The sequence below is a fragment of the Eremothecium cymbalariae genome, chromosome 6 (genome assembly GCF_000235365.1).
Source record: "Eremothecium cymbalariae DBVPG#7215 chromosome 6, complete sequence".
Classification (NCBI taxonomy): domain Eukaryota; kingdom Fungi; phylum Ascomycota; class Saccharomycetes; order Saccharomycetales; family Saccharomycetaceae; genus Eremothecium; species Eremothecium cymbalariae.
Genome location: NC_016454.1, coordinates 521,760 through 534,531, shown reverse-complemented (window position 1 = coordinate 534,531; position 12,772 = coordinate 521,760). Strand labels below are relative to the sequence as shown.

Sequence of the window (12,772 nt, the reverse complement as noted above, 5' to 3'; positions counted from 1 at the left end):
ATAATACAGGTGCTTCATGAGCACTGAAAATACCTACCAAGAATCCTTTATGTAATTTTTGTTTAGCTCTGCGATGGCACGGCACATAATATGCCAATCAACTTTCTTAGCATTAGGGTGCTTTAATTCCTGCCATTTAAGTAATTCGTAAATGAACATTAGGTTTGGCTGGATTATGATGTTCAATCTTCGAACGCGAACAAAGAGATAAGCCTGAATAACACCACAATCCAGACGCTTCATACATTCTGCAATACACACGGTTGCACTTCTTGACACACCAACCATACAGTGAACGAGCACCCTTTCTCCCCTTTGAAAGCATTTATCAATAAATGCCAAAACTTGTTCAAGTTGGGAAAGCATCGGATCAACCCCATTATCACCCAAATTACTAACGTGGCATATATTAAATCCATCATTAGAAGTTACTGTAGTTTTACAGGTTGGTGACTCCATTAAATTCAAAGTGTCAAGACTGAAGGATCTATTTCTTTTCATTAAATTGGCATTGGACGGTCCCGCTACATTTCTGCTATATGAGGCTAAAGACACTCCAAAAGCCGAAGTAGGAACGATACAAGCGCTGCTATAGCATGGTAATTTTTGTTCTTGTCCATTAGCTGACCATGATAACGTCTCTCCCACTGAAACTATGTTCTTAATTCCCAAATTAGAAAGTAAATTGGGATTCTGCGCATGTTCTAATGACCCAAGATACAAATGTGGTAAAATTCTGGAGGGTAACGGACCCTTTGATCTTAAAAAATCAACATCTTGACATGGTTTGGTGAAAAACATTTTACTAAACATATCCGGATCAATTTTAAGAAGTGTAGAATCTCTGGTTGGATCCCTCAACGGCGAGAGCTCACGTAAAAGAAGTTGCAAGTGGCCTAAAACTTGTAAATCCACTGGAAATAAAAAGAAAGGGCGCTCAAGTTCGTTATGCAAACGTAATAACACTTCATCTAGTGATACATCCCAGTTGAAGATTAGATACGCAACAACCAAAAGGGAGGTTTCGGTGTATCCATCTGAACAGTAAATTAATGACCAGCGATCAGTTTTCTTCCTAAACTGATGAATTAAATGACAAATGTTGACAAATGATTTAATTGACTCAAGCGTTAAATTTCCAAGCCCAATTGAACCAGAGCTCGGGAATTTAAGCTCTATGCTACTTTCTAGTTGGTTCATATGATATTCGATTTCCGTACAAGAAGGAAGAGGTGCACTCTCGACGCATTGAATATACAATCCACAGTTTAGACATTCTTTAGAGGGAAGATTAAATAGCTGGGAATCCAAAGCTGACATATCAAGATTCCGATAGTCTAAATCACTTAATGTCACTATTGTATTACATGTACTATAGTACTTTTTAGACGACAGTGAGTTATTAGGGCTTATTCTTCGTAGTCTTAAAATCTCAACATCAGTGGAATTGCCGCAGCATACATTTTCAGCTATCATGCTTATGCTGCTCATCTTAGAAATCTCGAGCCGCTCCTTATACAAAAGATCTCTGTCCCAGCTATTAAAAGATGCAATATCAAAATGTGAAGCTAATTGGCCTGCTGAAGGCTTCTCTAGAGAAGCCATCGACATTGGTACCATAGCCATCAGACCCTGAGGAATATCGCTAATTCCTCCGAGAATAAAAATTTTGGGTGTATTCTGTTCACGCTCCAAATAATTTAGCGCAACGAAGTTGCTAGCCCATTTAACCATCACGCCTGCATCATGGCAACGACATCTGCTAGGATGCCCATTAGACAGGCAGTACATCACAACTTTATTAGAAAGTTCTAAATGTTTGGCTGGTTGTATATCAAACCTCCTAAACATACCAGGGCGTTTCCACGATGCACCATCATCCTTAACTTGGGTGCCTATTTGCCTTTTATTACCGTATTTATATTGTTTGATGGTGTCAGTGAGTAAAAAAGGCAGTAGCCTATAGTGTCTACATATCCGGATCAATTCATCCACTTCTAGTATGGTTGCATTATACCCAGTTAAAGTTCTATATTCTCGCAACTCAACTTTTACAACCTGATCCAAATCTTGGGTCACCTCATTCAGCGGAGTAAACAAATCAGTCAAATCCAAAGATGATCGCAACATCCCAGAATTCTCGATCATCCCCGGCGGCAGCGGCTGTGATCTGATAATGCTCAGTTGAAACTTTTCTGTATAAGGAACATTCGCCTGACCAAACCCATGTAACCAAGGGAACATCACCCCTGAATCTGGCAGAGATAGCTCTTGCTGCTTTTGAAACAACAGATATAACTTGTCTCCAGAAATCAATGTGAATCGATCGCAGATATTTGATGCTGAATCCTGCCTTTTGCTTGAAACAACCAGCATCTGATCATCCGACATATGTCGTTTCTGCTGGCTCTTAGTAGACGACATCATCTTGACCTATCACTTCAACTACCAAAACAAAAACCGTGTAGCCTGTTATTTTGGTTTTAATATATTCTATAAAGTACGACCTAACTCTTATTCTACAATACAACTCAATCCCTCGAAGTGTCAGCCCTATCTAACTTTAAGTAAGGAGTAAATGAGGTTCCAAAAACTAATGTTCCAGAAAGTTTTGATGCGGTGTATGGAGTTCACCGTTAGAATTCTGTAATTAAGCTTATAGTACATGATAGAACCAACTGATAGGATTGCCCTGATCTACGGCTATCAATCGTGGTTTCTATGGCTGTTTAAATACCTATATATTGCGTCTCTGCTATTAAAACCGTTGCAGGTGTCTTGGATTGTCGTGTGAATCTATTAAGAACCTATACAACGCGATTTTTCAGTGTGATATCTACCTGCCACTGGGAACCACCAGAGCAGCAGCAGTAAACAATTATGGCTTCGAAGGAGAAGGATGTGATGCCTAGGCTACCAATCTCTAAATGCAAGCGTATCGCGAAGACCGACCCAGATTACATCTTGACCACACAACCTGCGTATATTGCAACGGCCTTTGCAACAGAACTCTTTATTCAGTCGATCAGCGAGGAATCAGTGGCCATGGCACAGCTGGAGAGTAGGAAGCAATTGAAGGGTAAGCAGATACGGATGAATTACACTGACCTTGCAAGAGCAGTGTCAAGACTTGATAAGTTTAGTTTTCTTGGGGACGTGATTCCGGAGACCAAGGTGCTTTCGCATTTGGTGCAGCAGAACAAGGTGCGATATTCGACTCCAGCACCCCATGATGCAATTCGAGGCCAAGCCATTCTACCGTTTAAGAAGAAAGATGGAATTGAGCTGGGTGGTGATGGTCGTGATCATATGATGGAAAGAATTCCCGGTGCAGAATTACACAATCTGGAAGGACTTGAGGTGGTTAGTGAGGACGAACAAGTGGAAGAGAGCGAACTGCAGAAGGAGATGGAGGAGGTGGCTAAAATGAATCAGGTTGCTGACCTAGATAATGAGGATAGCAGCGATGGCTACCAAGATGCGGGGCAAGACGCCGACGCACAAGAAGAACAAGAAGACGACTGAATTCAATTATCGGGACAATGGTGCCCTCTGGTTAGAGTAGGTACCATATATATGTATATATAGGCTTTATTGGTATTAGTTCCAAGAAATGGAGCGTTTATTTAATGACACTAATGCTGTGTCCTTCTCATCTTCGAAGAGCATAATGCGTTCATCTAATTTCTGACTACTACAGTAAAATCTACAATCTGACCATTTGTAGATCATTCTGGAACAAGAACATGATCTTTCATGTTGGTTGTATAATAAATAAGACCAGTTATCATTGCACAAATACATCAAAAAACTAAAAGGTGGATAAATTTCACACTAAGTTTGTTTAGTATCGGTGGTTTACGTACGGTTTACTACAGAATGGGACTCTTTGGTGGCAATATTGATGACAGTGACGTTGAAAAGTTCAACGAGAAAATTTTAGATAATGAGCTATCGAAGCAACTAGACCGGTTGGATGATACAATATGTGACATTTGGAATGATGCTTGGCAAGATCCCAGTAAATTCTTTGAGGACCTGGTTCAGCATACTACTGGCAGGTTTATGAAGGATAAAATCATTGATGATATGTTATTAAATGCGACAGATAGGCTAGGTGGACTATTAACAGGAATGGGATTACCTGGTGGCTTCGGCCATCCATTCAAAATTCGGGATATGTTGAAGGATAATGATAATATTGAGACCCTTCAAAATTATAAAACGCCAACAGATACTCAATTCGTGCAATGCAAAGAGGTAGATGGCTTGTCTGTGTGGGATACAAAAGGTTGGTGGAGGTGTTTATTCCCAGATGCTATTGTCAGGGATAGAGCATCTGCTACACAAGGTTTGTCAAGTATATTAACTAAAGAAATGGTACAGAATGATAAGCAGCATAAGTATGGCTTATTTTTCTCGGATTACTCAGGTTTCTTGTCTTGGAGATCACATATGATAAAGTTGGCGAAAGAAAAGCAACAGCAGAAAGAACAACAACAAAGGTCCCTTTGGCCAGGTTCGAGTACCCCAGAGGACATGCTCACCTTGGCTGATCCGGAGAATGCTCTTACTAGAGATAAAAAGAACAAAGTTGTTGGAAGCTCCAGTTACACTACTTTTAACACAACGGAAAATGGCCACGAACAAATAACGGAGCTTAAAACTTATTATGACGATGGCTCGGTCTCACTTAAGTCGGAAAAAAACGTTTTCCCCTCAGATGGATCTAAACCAACTTCAGAGATAATGGAAAAAGTCATGGATAAACGTGATTCCAAGCTGGACGGTTGGTTCTGGAAGAAGTAGGTTGGTTTCACGTTCATAAGTAAACTTAATGTACCGGACAAAAATTATTTTCAAGTTATTTTATGTACAATTGTAAAATTTCTTTACTGTATCTACTATGCTAATGTATATGTTAAAACTGATGTGACAGCTGTATCTACAACATTCTTATAATAATAGTTCTTCTCATTCCTCTGGAAAGGGCTTTGGTTTCTGATATCCGATTTCTTGACCAGCAGCATCCACTCCATTTAATTATACGTCAATAAAATAACAATGCTATGTTCTGGAACGAAACAACAAATTAAAACGAATAGACTGTTAATGGATACATTATTAATCTGGCGATGTCATTGCAGCTGACGCCAGCTCTAACAATTGTTACCCGGATTATGGGAACTCCGGGTAACATAATTAGAAATTGATGGAAAGTTAAACTAACATTTCGGCCAATTATATGATGATACCCAACCTCACAAATGAACACTGAATTCACATGGATTAAAAGCCATAGAAGTTGATTGTCTGTGGGTCCCAAGTTATTTGATGTCATCTAGAAAGCAGGAATATATTGCAAAGATAAGCTATAAGAATGATCTCCCTCCTCCTCCACTTCCTCCAAAGCTTTTGAAATATAGTTATTTGGAATCAGAATCAGTTGAGTCTCCACAGCTCATCACATCTCTTTATACTAAGACCAATGTGACGCCATTGATTCAGTTAGATAAGGAATTGGGTATGCCTGTAGATTTATTTCGGATTCCAGGTGTTCTTACTCAGCAAGACACCAAGCATCTATATGGATATGAATCTGTTAAGTTACAGCCGGAAGATCGTATATTGTTGAGAGATCCTAGAGTTGATAGGTTGACGAAGACAGACTTGTCCAAAGTTACGTTCTTAAGGAGAACTGAGTATGTGTCTACTTCTAATACTACCAAGAGTGAGAGGAAGAGACCGCTCTCATCTGCACCAGGTGATGATCACGACAGTGTTTTAACACCTGCGCAGATTGTTGAAAAAGTTGAATCAACGTTTGACAATCTAGTGAGTGATTTGAAAAAAATTAAGCATCCCACAAAGAAGAATTTAACTGCAGTGAAGACTTGGAGTTTGCTTCCAGATACGGTTTCTATGGATGAGGTGTTTTTCACAGTTAAGTTTGTTGGTTCTGCGGCCCTTACGAAGGTTGAAAAGGAAAACGTGGATATGTCTACTGCACTATTTAGGCCTGTGGAACTCGAAGAAGATGAGTGGATATCAGTTTATACTACCGATCCTGCGAACAGTAAGTTATTGAGAGGAGAAATAGAACAGCAAATTGACGAACTCTCGGAAAGTAACAATAGTTACAAGTTCAAGAGGTTGAATGATTTCGATATGAAACAAATCCAGGATGCGTCAAATTCCAACTATCTTTCAGAATTAGCAATTGGCTTCAACGATGAAAAAGGTATTGCATACTATAAGCCGTTGCGTTCCAGACTTGAATTAAGAAGGCGTAGGGTGAACGACGTTATGAAACCGTTAATAAGAGAAAATAACTGGGACCAGATCAATTTTAAGCTGAGGAATCCAACGACGCAAGAGACTAAAGTTAGCGATAAAGTTAGAATGAGGTTTGACCCTATTGACTTCCCTAATGTGGATGAAGATGAAGACGTAGAGGAACCGACGACCGATTCGAAAGAAAAGAGTCCCAAAGTGAGCAAAGAAGAATTGCAAGATAAGCAGGAATAAGTAGGCATGTATAGCAGATTAATAGTGGTTGTAATAGAAGGTTTTTGAAGAACACGGAACTTGCAATAGCATGACTCCCACCTGAATGCAGCTATTAGAGTTTCATATTATGGCAAACGTATAAAATGCCTATTACGGAATTTCTTTGGAAAGAATTATAAATATAAAATGCAATTCTGCAAAATAGACCACCCTGAATTCACACAAACCGATGCTCTGGGCATGAAGTGATTGTTAAAGAACATTATGGTATTCAAATTAAATGCTGAAGTTGCTGTTTGTGGTGGGAAACTTTTAAAGCTTTCTCATAAATCCGAAGTTTGCAAAACTTTGATGGACGTAAACGTCTATGTTCCAAGACAATACCAAAGTGGTTCTGCTAAAAGAATTCCAACCCTTTATTATCTATCTGGTTTGACATGCTCACCCCAAAATGCTTCTGAAAAGGCATTTTGGCAGATTGAAGCTGATAAATATGGATTTGCGCTTGTATTTCCAGATACATCTCCCCGTGGTGATGATGTACCAACAGATCCTGAAAATGGATGGGATTTTGGTATTGGAGCAGGTTTCTACGTTAACGCTACCCAAAAACCATATGTGAAACATTATAATATGTATGACTATATCCATAAAGAATTGCCAGTTTTATTAGACGCCTTCTTTAGAGAAAAGGATGCTGGCTGCACCATTGATTTCTTGAGAAATATTGGTATTACAGGCCATTCTATGGGAGGATTTGGAGCTTTGTCTGGATTCTTGAAGAATTATGGTAAGGAAGTGGGTGGCTACAGATCTTGCTCTGCGTTTGCTCCAATTGGAAACCCATCTTCAGTGCCATGGGGTGAGAAAGCCTTCGGCGGTTACCTAGGACCTGATAAAAGAGCTTGGGAAGAATATGACCCTTGTTCATTGTTTGGAAAAGTTGAAAATACTGGTAAGGATAGAATATTGATTCATGTAGGTACTAATGATCCCTTTTTGGAGAAACAGTTAAAACCTGAATTGTTGTTAACCGCAACTGCGGGTACGTCTTGGGAAGGTATGGTTGACTTACATATGGAGGACGGGTTCGACCATTCATACTACTTTGTGAGTTCCTTTGTTCCAGAACACGCAAAATTTCATGCAAGAAACCTTGGTCTAATCTAAATAGTATTTTTAGTGCCCTATATATGTGTAATTGATGTATTGCCCCATGATTTACGCATCTTTCTTGAGCATCAATGCTCCAGAGTGCCACCCACCAGCGGCAATAGCTACGCATATAGAATCCGGAGGGAGTTCTACCTTAACAGGCTGCAGTGCACGAATGCTGCGCGCCGTTTCATATACAGCTACCCGCTGAACCTCAGTAGCCTCTTCTGCATCTCCCAGACCCAAACAACCACACAAATCGCTTTCAAGTCCCCAAGAGTAAAGTTCTCCTTGGTCTGTGAGTGCAATGTTATGATAGTCGCCAGCGGAAAAAGTTATAAATTTCTGACCAGCAGCTAGGTTTATCTTAGTTAAAGACCGATGAACAACTTCGCCATTAGAAACTGTTACAGTGTACGTACTTTGTTCCGTGAACAAGGCCAAAGTCATGTAAGAGGCTTCGATTTTGTATATTTTTCCGTCTAAAGTTAAATCCACGTACTTAGATAACTCATGGCTGTATAGCCATAACTTGTCACCTTCTTTAGGGATGTAAAAAACAGTATTCTCAGAGCAGCAAGCGAAATCAAGAATTCTATTGCTACCATTGATATCCGCAGTGTCTGGGATAATTTTATAGTTTGCTTTGGCAGCCAAATCACCTCTGGCTAGTGAAGACCTGGAGCTCCAGACTACCAGGCCTATACCATAAATGTAAACACAATTGAAATCCCAACCGCAGCCAATTTTTAAAATTGGGTTAGTCTTACGACTGGGTAACCCTTCAAACAAAATTCTCACGCCATGATTCATCTCTGGACTGTCCCAAGAATATATCTCATTTTTGTCATCTAAGGCCAAAAAGTGGGATCTACCAGAAGAAACAGAGACAAACTTAACCTTATCAAAGGCATTCCTATCCACAGAGAGATCAGTATTATCTTTATAAAAGTCGAATACATCTCTGGGAATCATACGCCTAATCTGTTGATTACCGGTAACGAACTGTTCAGTCTGAGATTCTAGCTCGGTAAATAATTGATAAATGTTCTGATGTGGTCTTGGAATAATCCGCATGTTACCGGTTGTATTATCATATACTTGAACTGTAGCCAACGATTCCGTGTTCTGGAGAGTGTGGTTTCTCTCTATTAGAGAAGCAATCTCTTGGAATGTATTATAGTCACGTTCCCCAGTGACGGGACCTGGCCCTTTATGTCCTCCACTGTATGTCATCCCCGTGGAAAACAATTTTCCGGACTTTGTTAACAACTGAAACGAGAAGCCACCCGCAGATATTTGAACAATGATTCTATCTCCACGTCCTGATACCTCATCATTTGGATCCTTCTCTCTGCCCTGGGCTTCACCACTTGGACTACCACTTTGCTTAGCGTCAACAAACCACGGAACTGGCGTGGGTCTGTTCACCCCGGAACGTATTCTAAGCCTATTAGTGCTGCTAACATGCCCCCCAATAGCAGGATTAGAATTGTACGTATAACCCAACCGGGCGTGCTGCAAACTTCCCCAGGTGTACAATGAAGTATTCTCTGACCTTAATTTATACCGTTCTGCCCATGTCAGATCAGGAAACTTATTCACCAAAATCCTCTCAGAACATGTATTGTAACCGTCCGTACACTTAGAAATAAAAGGCTCATCATTGGTATACGTATAACCATATGCTTTACGATACAACTCATGCCATAAAGTATTCGACTGTTCATAATCTAATAATTTGTAAAAGTATCTATTCGTGAGCGAAAGATTCTTGATGTCCTGTGATTCTAAATAGGGTAAGGTAGCCAGAACAATATCTGGAGGCAACCCATAGTCTATAGAGCGGCCTTCCTGGTCTTCTGATTCTGGATCCATCTATTAGCAATTATTATTCAAGTCCTTAAAGCAGAACAGATATGTCTTCAATTGTCTGATTTACTGTTATGTTGGTGATGATGCCCCTTAAAATGAATAATTTCTGATTTTTAAATCTGACATCAAGATGAAGCGGGAAGCTTCAACATATCAATCAAATTACTAATAGTGGTCTATTTCGTATAATAAATAAATGAATAGATAAACAGAACTGAAGGTTGCACAACAACGTTGTAGTTGCAACAGTCTAGCTACAGTTTGTTAAATACTTTTGTCATGATATTTCTCATGTTGTACCAATTCTTGATTCTCAAGTTTTCATTATCTAAATGTGCGTTATCTGTCGATTGTCCACATGGTATCTGTACAGCAGGTGCATGTAAGTATCTTTCTAAAAAGCGTACACATGGGATAGAGCCACCTTCTCTGATCATCAGTGGCTCAATACCCCATGTGTTTTGAATCTCGTCTTTTAGAATTTTGTAGCAACTATTTTGGGGATCGCCAAGCCAGGGCTCTGCATCATTTAAGATACACATGTTTAAGTGGTTCTTCGAGTTCAGTTCGGAGAAGCATTTTTTGATGTAGTGTTCTAAAGACTGTTCTATCGTTTCTACATCTTGGTCAGGTACTAATCTGATGGATACAACCAGGCTTACAACCTGGGAGATTACAGTTGAATTTCCAGGCCCGCTAGTCCGCATTTTTGTTATGGACAGGGTGGGCCTAGCCCACTTGGCTATTAGGTGCTCAACAGTGATGTTCTCGTCGATGTCTGCGCGACTTATTATATCTTTAAAATGGCTTAGTTCCTCGTCACTTATTTTTTTAAAGGGTCGTAAAAGCCTGGAATGCGTACAGTACCATTATCATCTACAAGTTTTGACACAACGTTGATCAAGTCTGTTGCTGGTTCTCGGTGTAGTCCCCCATCTACACCAGAATGCCTGTCAGGTTCATCGGATCTTACAGTAATCTCGGCATTGATCACACCTCTGAGACCGTAGTTCAAGCACGGGACCTTCTGGTCTAACCAGTAAGAGTTGCTGAATAAAATCCAATTGAATTTCTGTTTAAAAATGCTTGAATTTTTCATAATTTCTTGAAACCCACGAGAGCCAGCTTCTTCTTGTCCTTCTATCAAGAAGAATATGTCATTCTTCAGTTCACCCTTTTGAAATAATTCTGCAACGCTGTATATAGCTGCCAGTAAAGGACCCTTATTATCTGAAACGCCTCTACCTTTTAAATATCCATTTTCACAAGTTAAAACGAACGGAGATGTGTCCCATCCTGCTGGATTGTCAACCGCAATGATGTCGTAGTGGCCATACCATAATATACGTTTCATCTTGGAAGAGTTAGCCTTAAAATGGGCTATTACCACAGGATTTCCTCCGTTATTCACTGGTATTACATCGCACATACTAGAACCAAACTTAGTAAACAGACTTTGTAGAAACGAAGCACAGCGTCTCCCGTCAATTATATTTTGTGAAGTCGGATTATTAGATACAGTTTGAAATGAAATTAAATCTTGCAAAGTTTCCAACATGTGATCGTTATCTAACTGTCGTCTTTCCCATAATAACCAGGGCTTCTGATTCTCATTCAATGGAGACAAATGCGGATCACTTGTGTTAATACTTCCTTCAATACTTTCTGTATCATTAACTAATGAGTGAATATTCCAAAGCGCCAATGTACCATCATTACCTCCTGTAACGTAGCGGTCAAATCTATTACCCGTACATTGTTTTCGTAATATTTCACCGCTTAAAACAAGCCCCTGGTGTGCATTCCAATGGTAAGAACTGCTTTGGTAGAATCTTGTGATCCCTCGTTCATTAGTAGCAAATATATGATCCTTATAGACTGCAACAGACATGATATCTGCGTGGTCAGGTGTTTGAAATGTAGCAATTAATTGTTTGGTATTAAGATCCCATACTTTAATAACTCCATCATTTAGGCCACAATACAAGAATGGGTATTCAACAAATTGACAAAAAACGCACCCTTCATTATCAATCTCTGCAGCAAAATGAACCCTAGCCACCGACTGCGGTTGCGAACTAATAGTGCTTAACGCCCAAATCTTTGACTTACCGTCCCCCGCGCTAGATACAAAGAAGGAAGCATTTGGATCATCTGAAAATGGCTTGTATTGGGTTGTCAAGTACGCCCCATCTTCATGGACATCTGAAATGGAGTAAATAAAGCCGTTATGAGCATAGGCGATAGTGTTTTCCGACGGAACTTGAATTATAGAAGGTGCACTACCCCCTAGTACAGGGCTTTTCCGCCCCTTTGGAGAGGACCCAGAGGTGGTGACACCACCTGGACCTGTGGAATCAAAGAATTTGTCAAACCGATGTTGTGGCAATTGCTCAAGATTATTGTATGATAGAGACTGGTCTTGAGACGTCAGGAAATTCTCAACGTACAGCATCGAGGCATTTTGACAACCAAATACTAATGTCTGTTTTGAATCTAAATATTTCAAGGAAAAGATATCTCCAATATCCATTAATGAATAGATTATTGACACATTTTGAATCGAAATTGAGAGGTCTTTCAAAACTGACCCAACAGACCAAACCCGCACTAGAGAATCGGTACCGGCGCTAAATAAGTACGCTTCATCTCGCGATTTAGTCAAACATAAAACACTTGATCTATTTCTGATTTCGTCATCTTCATCACAAATTTGTATGGTCTTAATTAGATTGTAGGTGCAAAGATCGAAGCATAATATTTTAGAATCCTGTGTACCCGCGAAGAGGATTTTCTTGTGGGGGAATGCAATTGTTGAAATGATTGAGAATGAATGGTCCCAAGAATGGAGTAAAGATGGTTTAAACATTACCGCTTTTCCAATTCATAGACAACTTCCTTGGTATGGTCTGCAAGAACTAACTTACGATCCATATTCCTGTTATATACGCTTACTTGGTCTTAACGAAGAGTCCATCCATAACAAAAAAGGATTGAGGAATTTATGTGATTTTGTAATACCACGTGACCTCCATCTTATGGAGACCGTCATAGACAGTACATCTTTCATCCACATTGCTGTAATATCAGTTTAAAGATGATCAAAGAGTGTGCGAGAAGTCATTCAAACCACGTAAATGCCTCATCCTTCTAAATTGTCGTATAGCACAAGCCGTCAAATACGTTATTCTCTAGAATATCTCGTCGAGCTGTTTCTCAATAAGTACATGAC

The 12,772-nt window shown here is 39.7% G+C and overlaps 6 protein-coding genes and 1 further gene across 6 annotated transcripts; 4 read left to right on the top strand and 3 right to left on the bottom strand.

Moving 5' to 3' along the window:
- Positions 1-33: 33 nt before the first annotated feature.
- PPS1 (tyrosine/serine/threonine protein phosphatase PPS1) lies at positions 34-2,424 on the bottom strand (the record flags this gene model as incomplete). The annotated part of the gene is made up of 1 exon (XM_003647431.1): positions 34-2,424. One exon carries the CDS (start codon positions 2,422-2,424, stop codon positions 34-36), a length of 2,391 nt encoding a protein of 796 aa, XP_003647479.1.
- A 456-nt stretch (positions 2,425-2,880) lies between these two features.
- On the top strand, positions 2,881-3,525 carry Ecym_6281 (histone-fold protein; the record flags this gene model as incomplete). Its single annotated transcript, XM_003647430.1, has 1 exon — positions 2,881-3,525. The coding sequence occupies one exon, from the start codon at positions 2,881-2,883 to the stop codon at positions 3,523-3,525; it is 645 nt and encodes a 214-aa protein (XP_003647478.1).
- Positions 3,526-3,879: 354 nt separating this feature from the next.
- On the top strand, positions 3,880-4,809 carry MPM1 (Mpm1p; the record flags this gene model as incomplete). Its single annotated transcript, XM_003647429.1, has 1 exon — positions 3,880-4,809. One exon carries the CDS (start codon positions 3,880-3,882, stop codon positions 4,807-4,809), a length of 930 nt encoding a protein of 309 aa, XP_003647477.1.
- Positions 4,810-5,334: 525 nt separating this feature from the next.
- Positions 5,335-6,528, top strand: PAF1 (Paf1p; the record flags this gene model as incomplete). Its single annotated transcript, XM_003647428.1, has 1 exon — positions 5,335-6,528. The coding sequence occupies one exon, from the start codon at positions 5,335-5,337 to the stop codon at positions 6,526-6,528; it is 1,194 nt and encodes a 397-aa protein (XP_003647476.1).
- A 246-nt stretch (positions 6,529-6,774) lies between these two features.
- Positions 6,775-7,680, top strand: Ecym_6278 (S-formylglutathione hydrolase; the record flags this gene model as incomplete). Its single annotated transcript, XM_003647427.1, has 1 exon — positions 6,775-7,680. The coding sequence occupies one exon, from the start codon at positions 6,775-6,777 to the stop codon at positions 7,678-7,680; it is 906 nt and encodes a 301-aa protein (XP_003647475.1).
- Positions 7,681-7,731: 51 nt separating this feature from the next.
- Positions 7,732-9,543, bottom strand: SAF1 (SCF ubiquitin ligase complex subunit SAF1; the record flags this gene model as incomplete). Its single annotated transcript, XM_003647426.1, has 1 exon — positions 7,732-9,543. One exon carries the CDS (start codon positions 9,541-9,543, stop codon positions 7,732-7,734), a length of 1,812 nt encoding a protein of 603 aa, XP_003647474.1.
- A 251-nt stretch (positions 9,544-9,794) lies between these two features.
- Positions 9,795-12,409, bottom strand: Ecym_6276 (the record flags this gene model as incomplete).
- Positions 12,410-12,772: the final 363 nt, after the last annotated feature.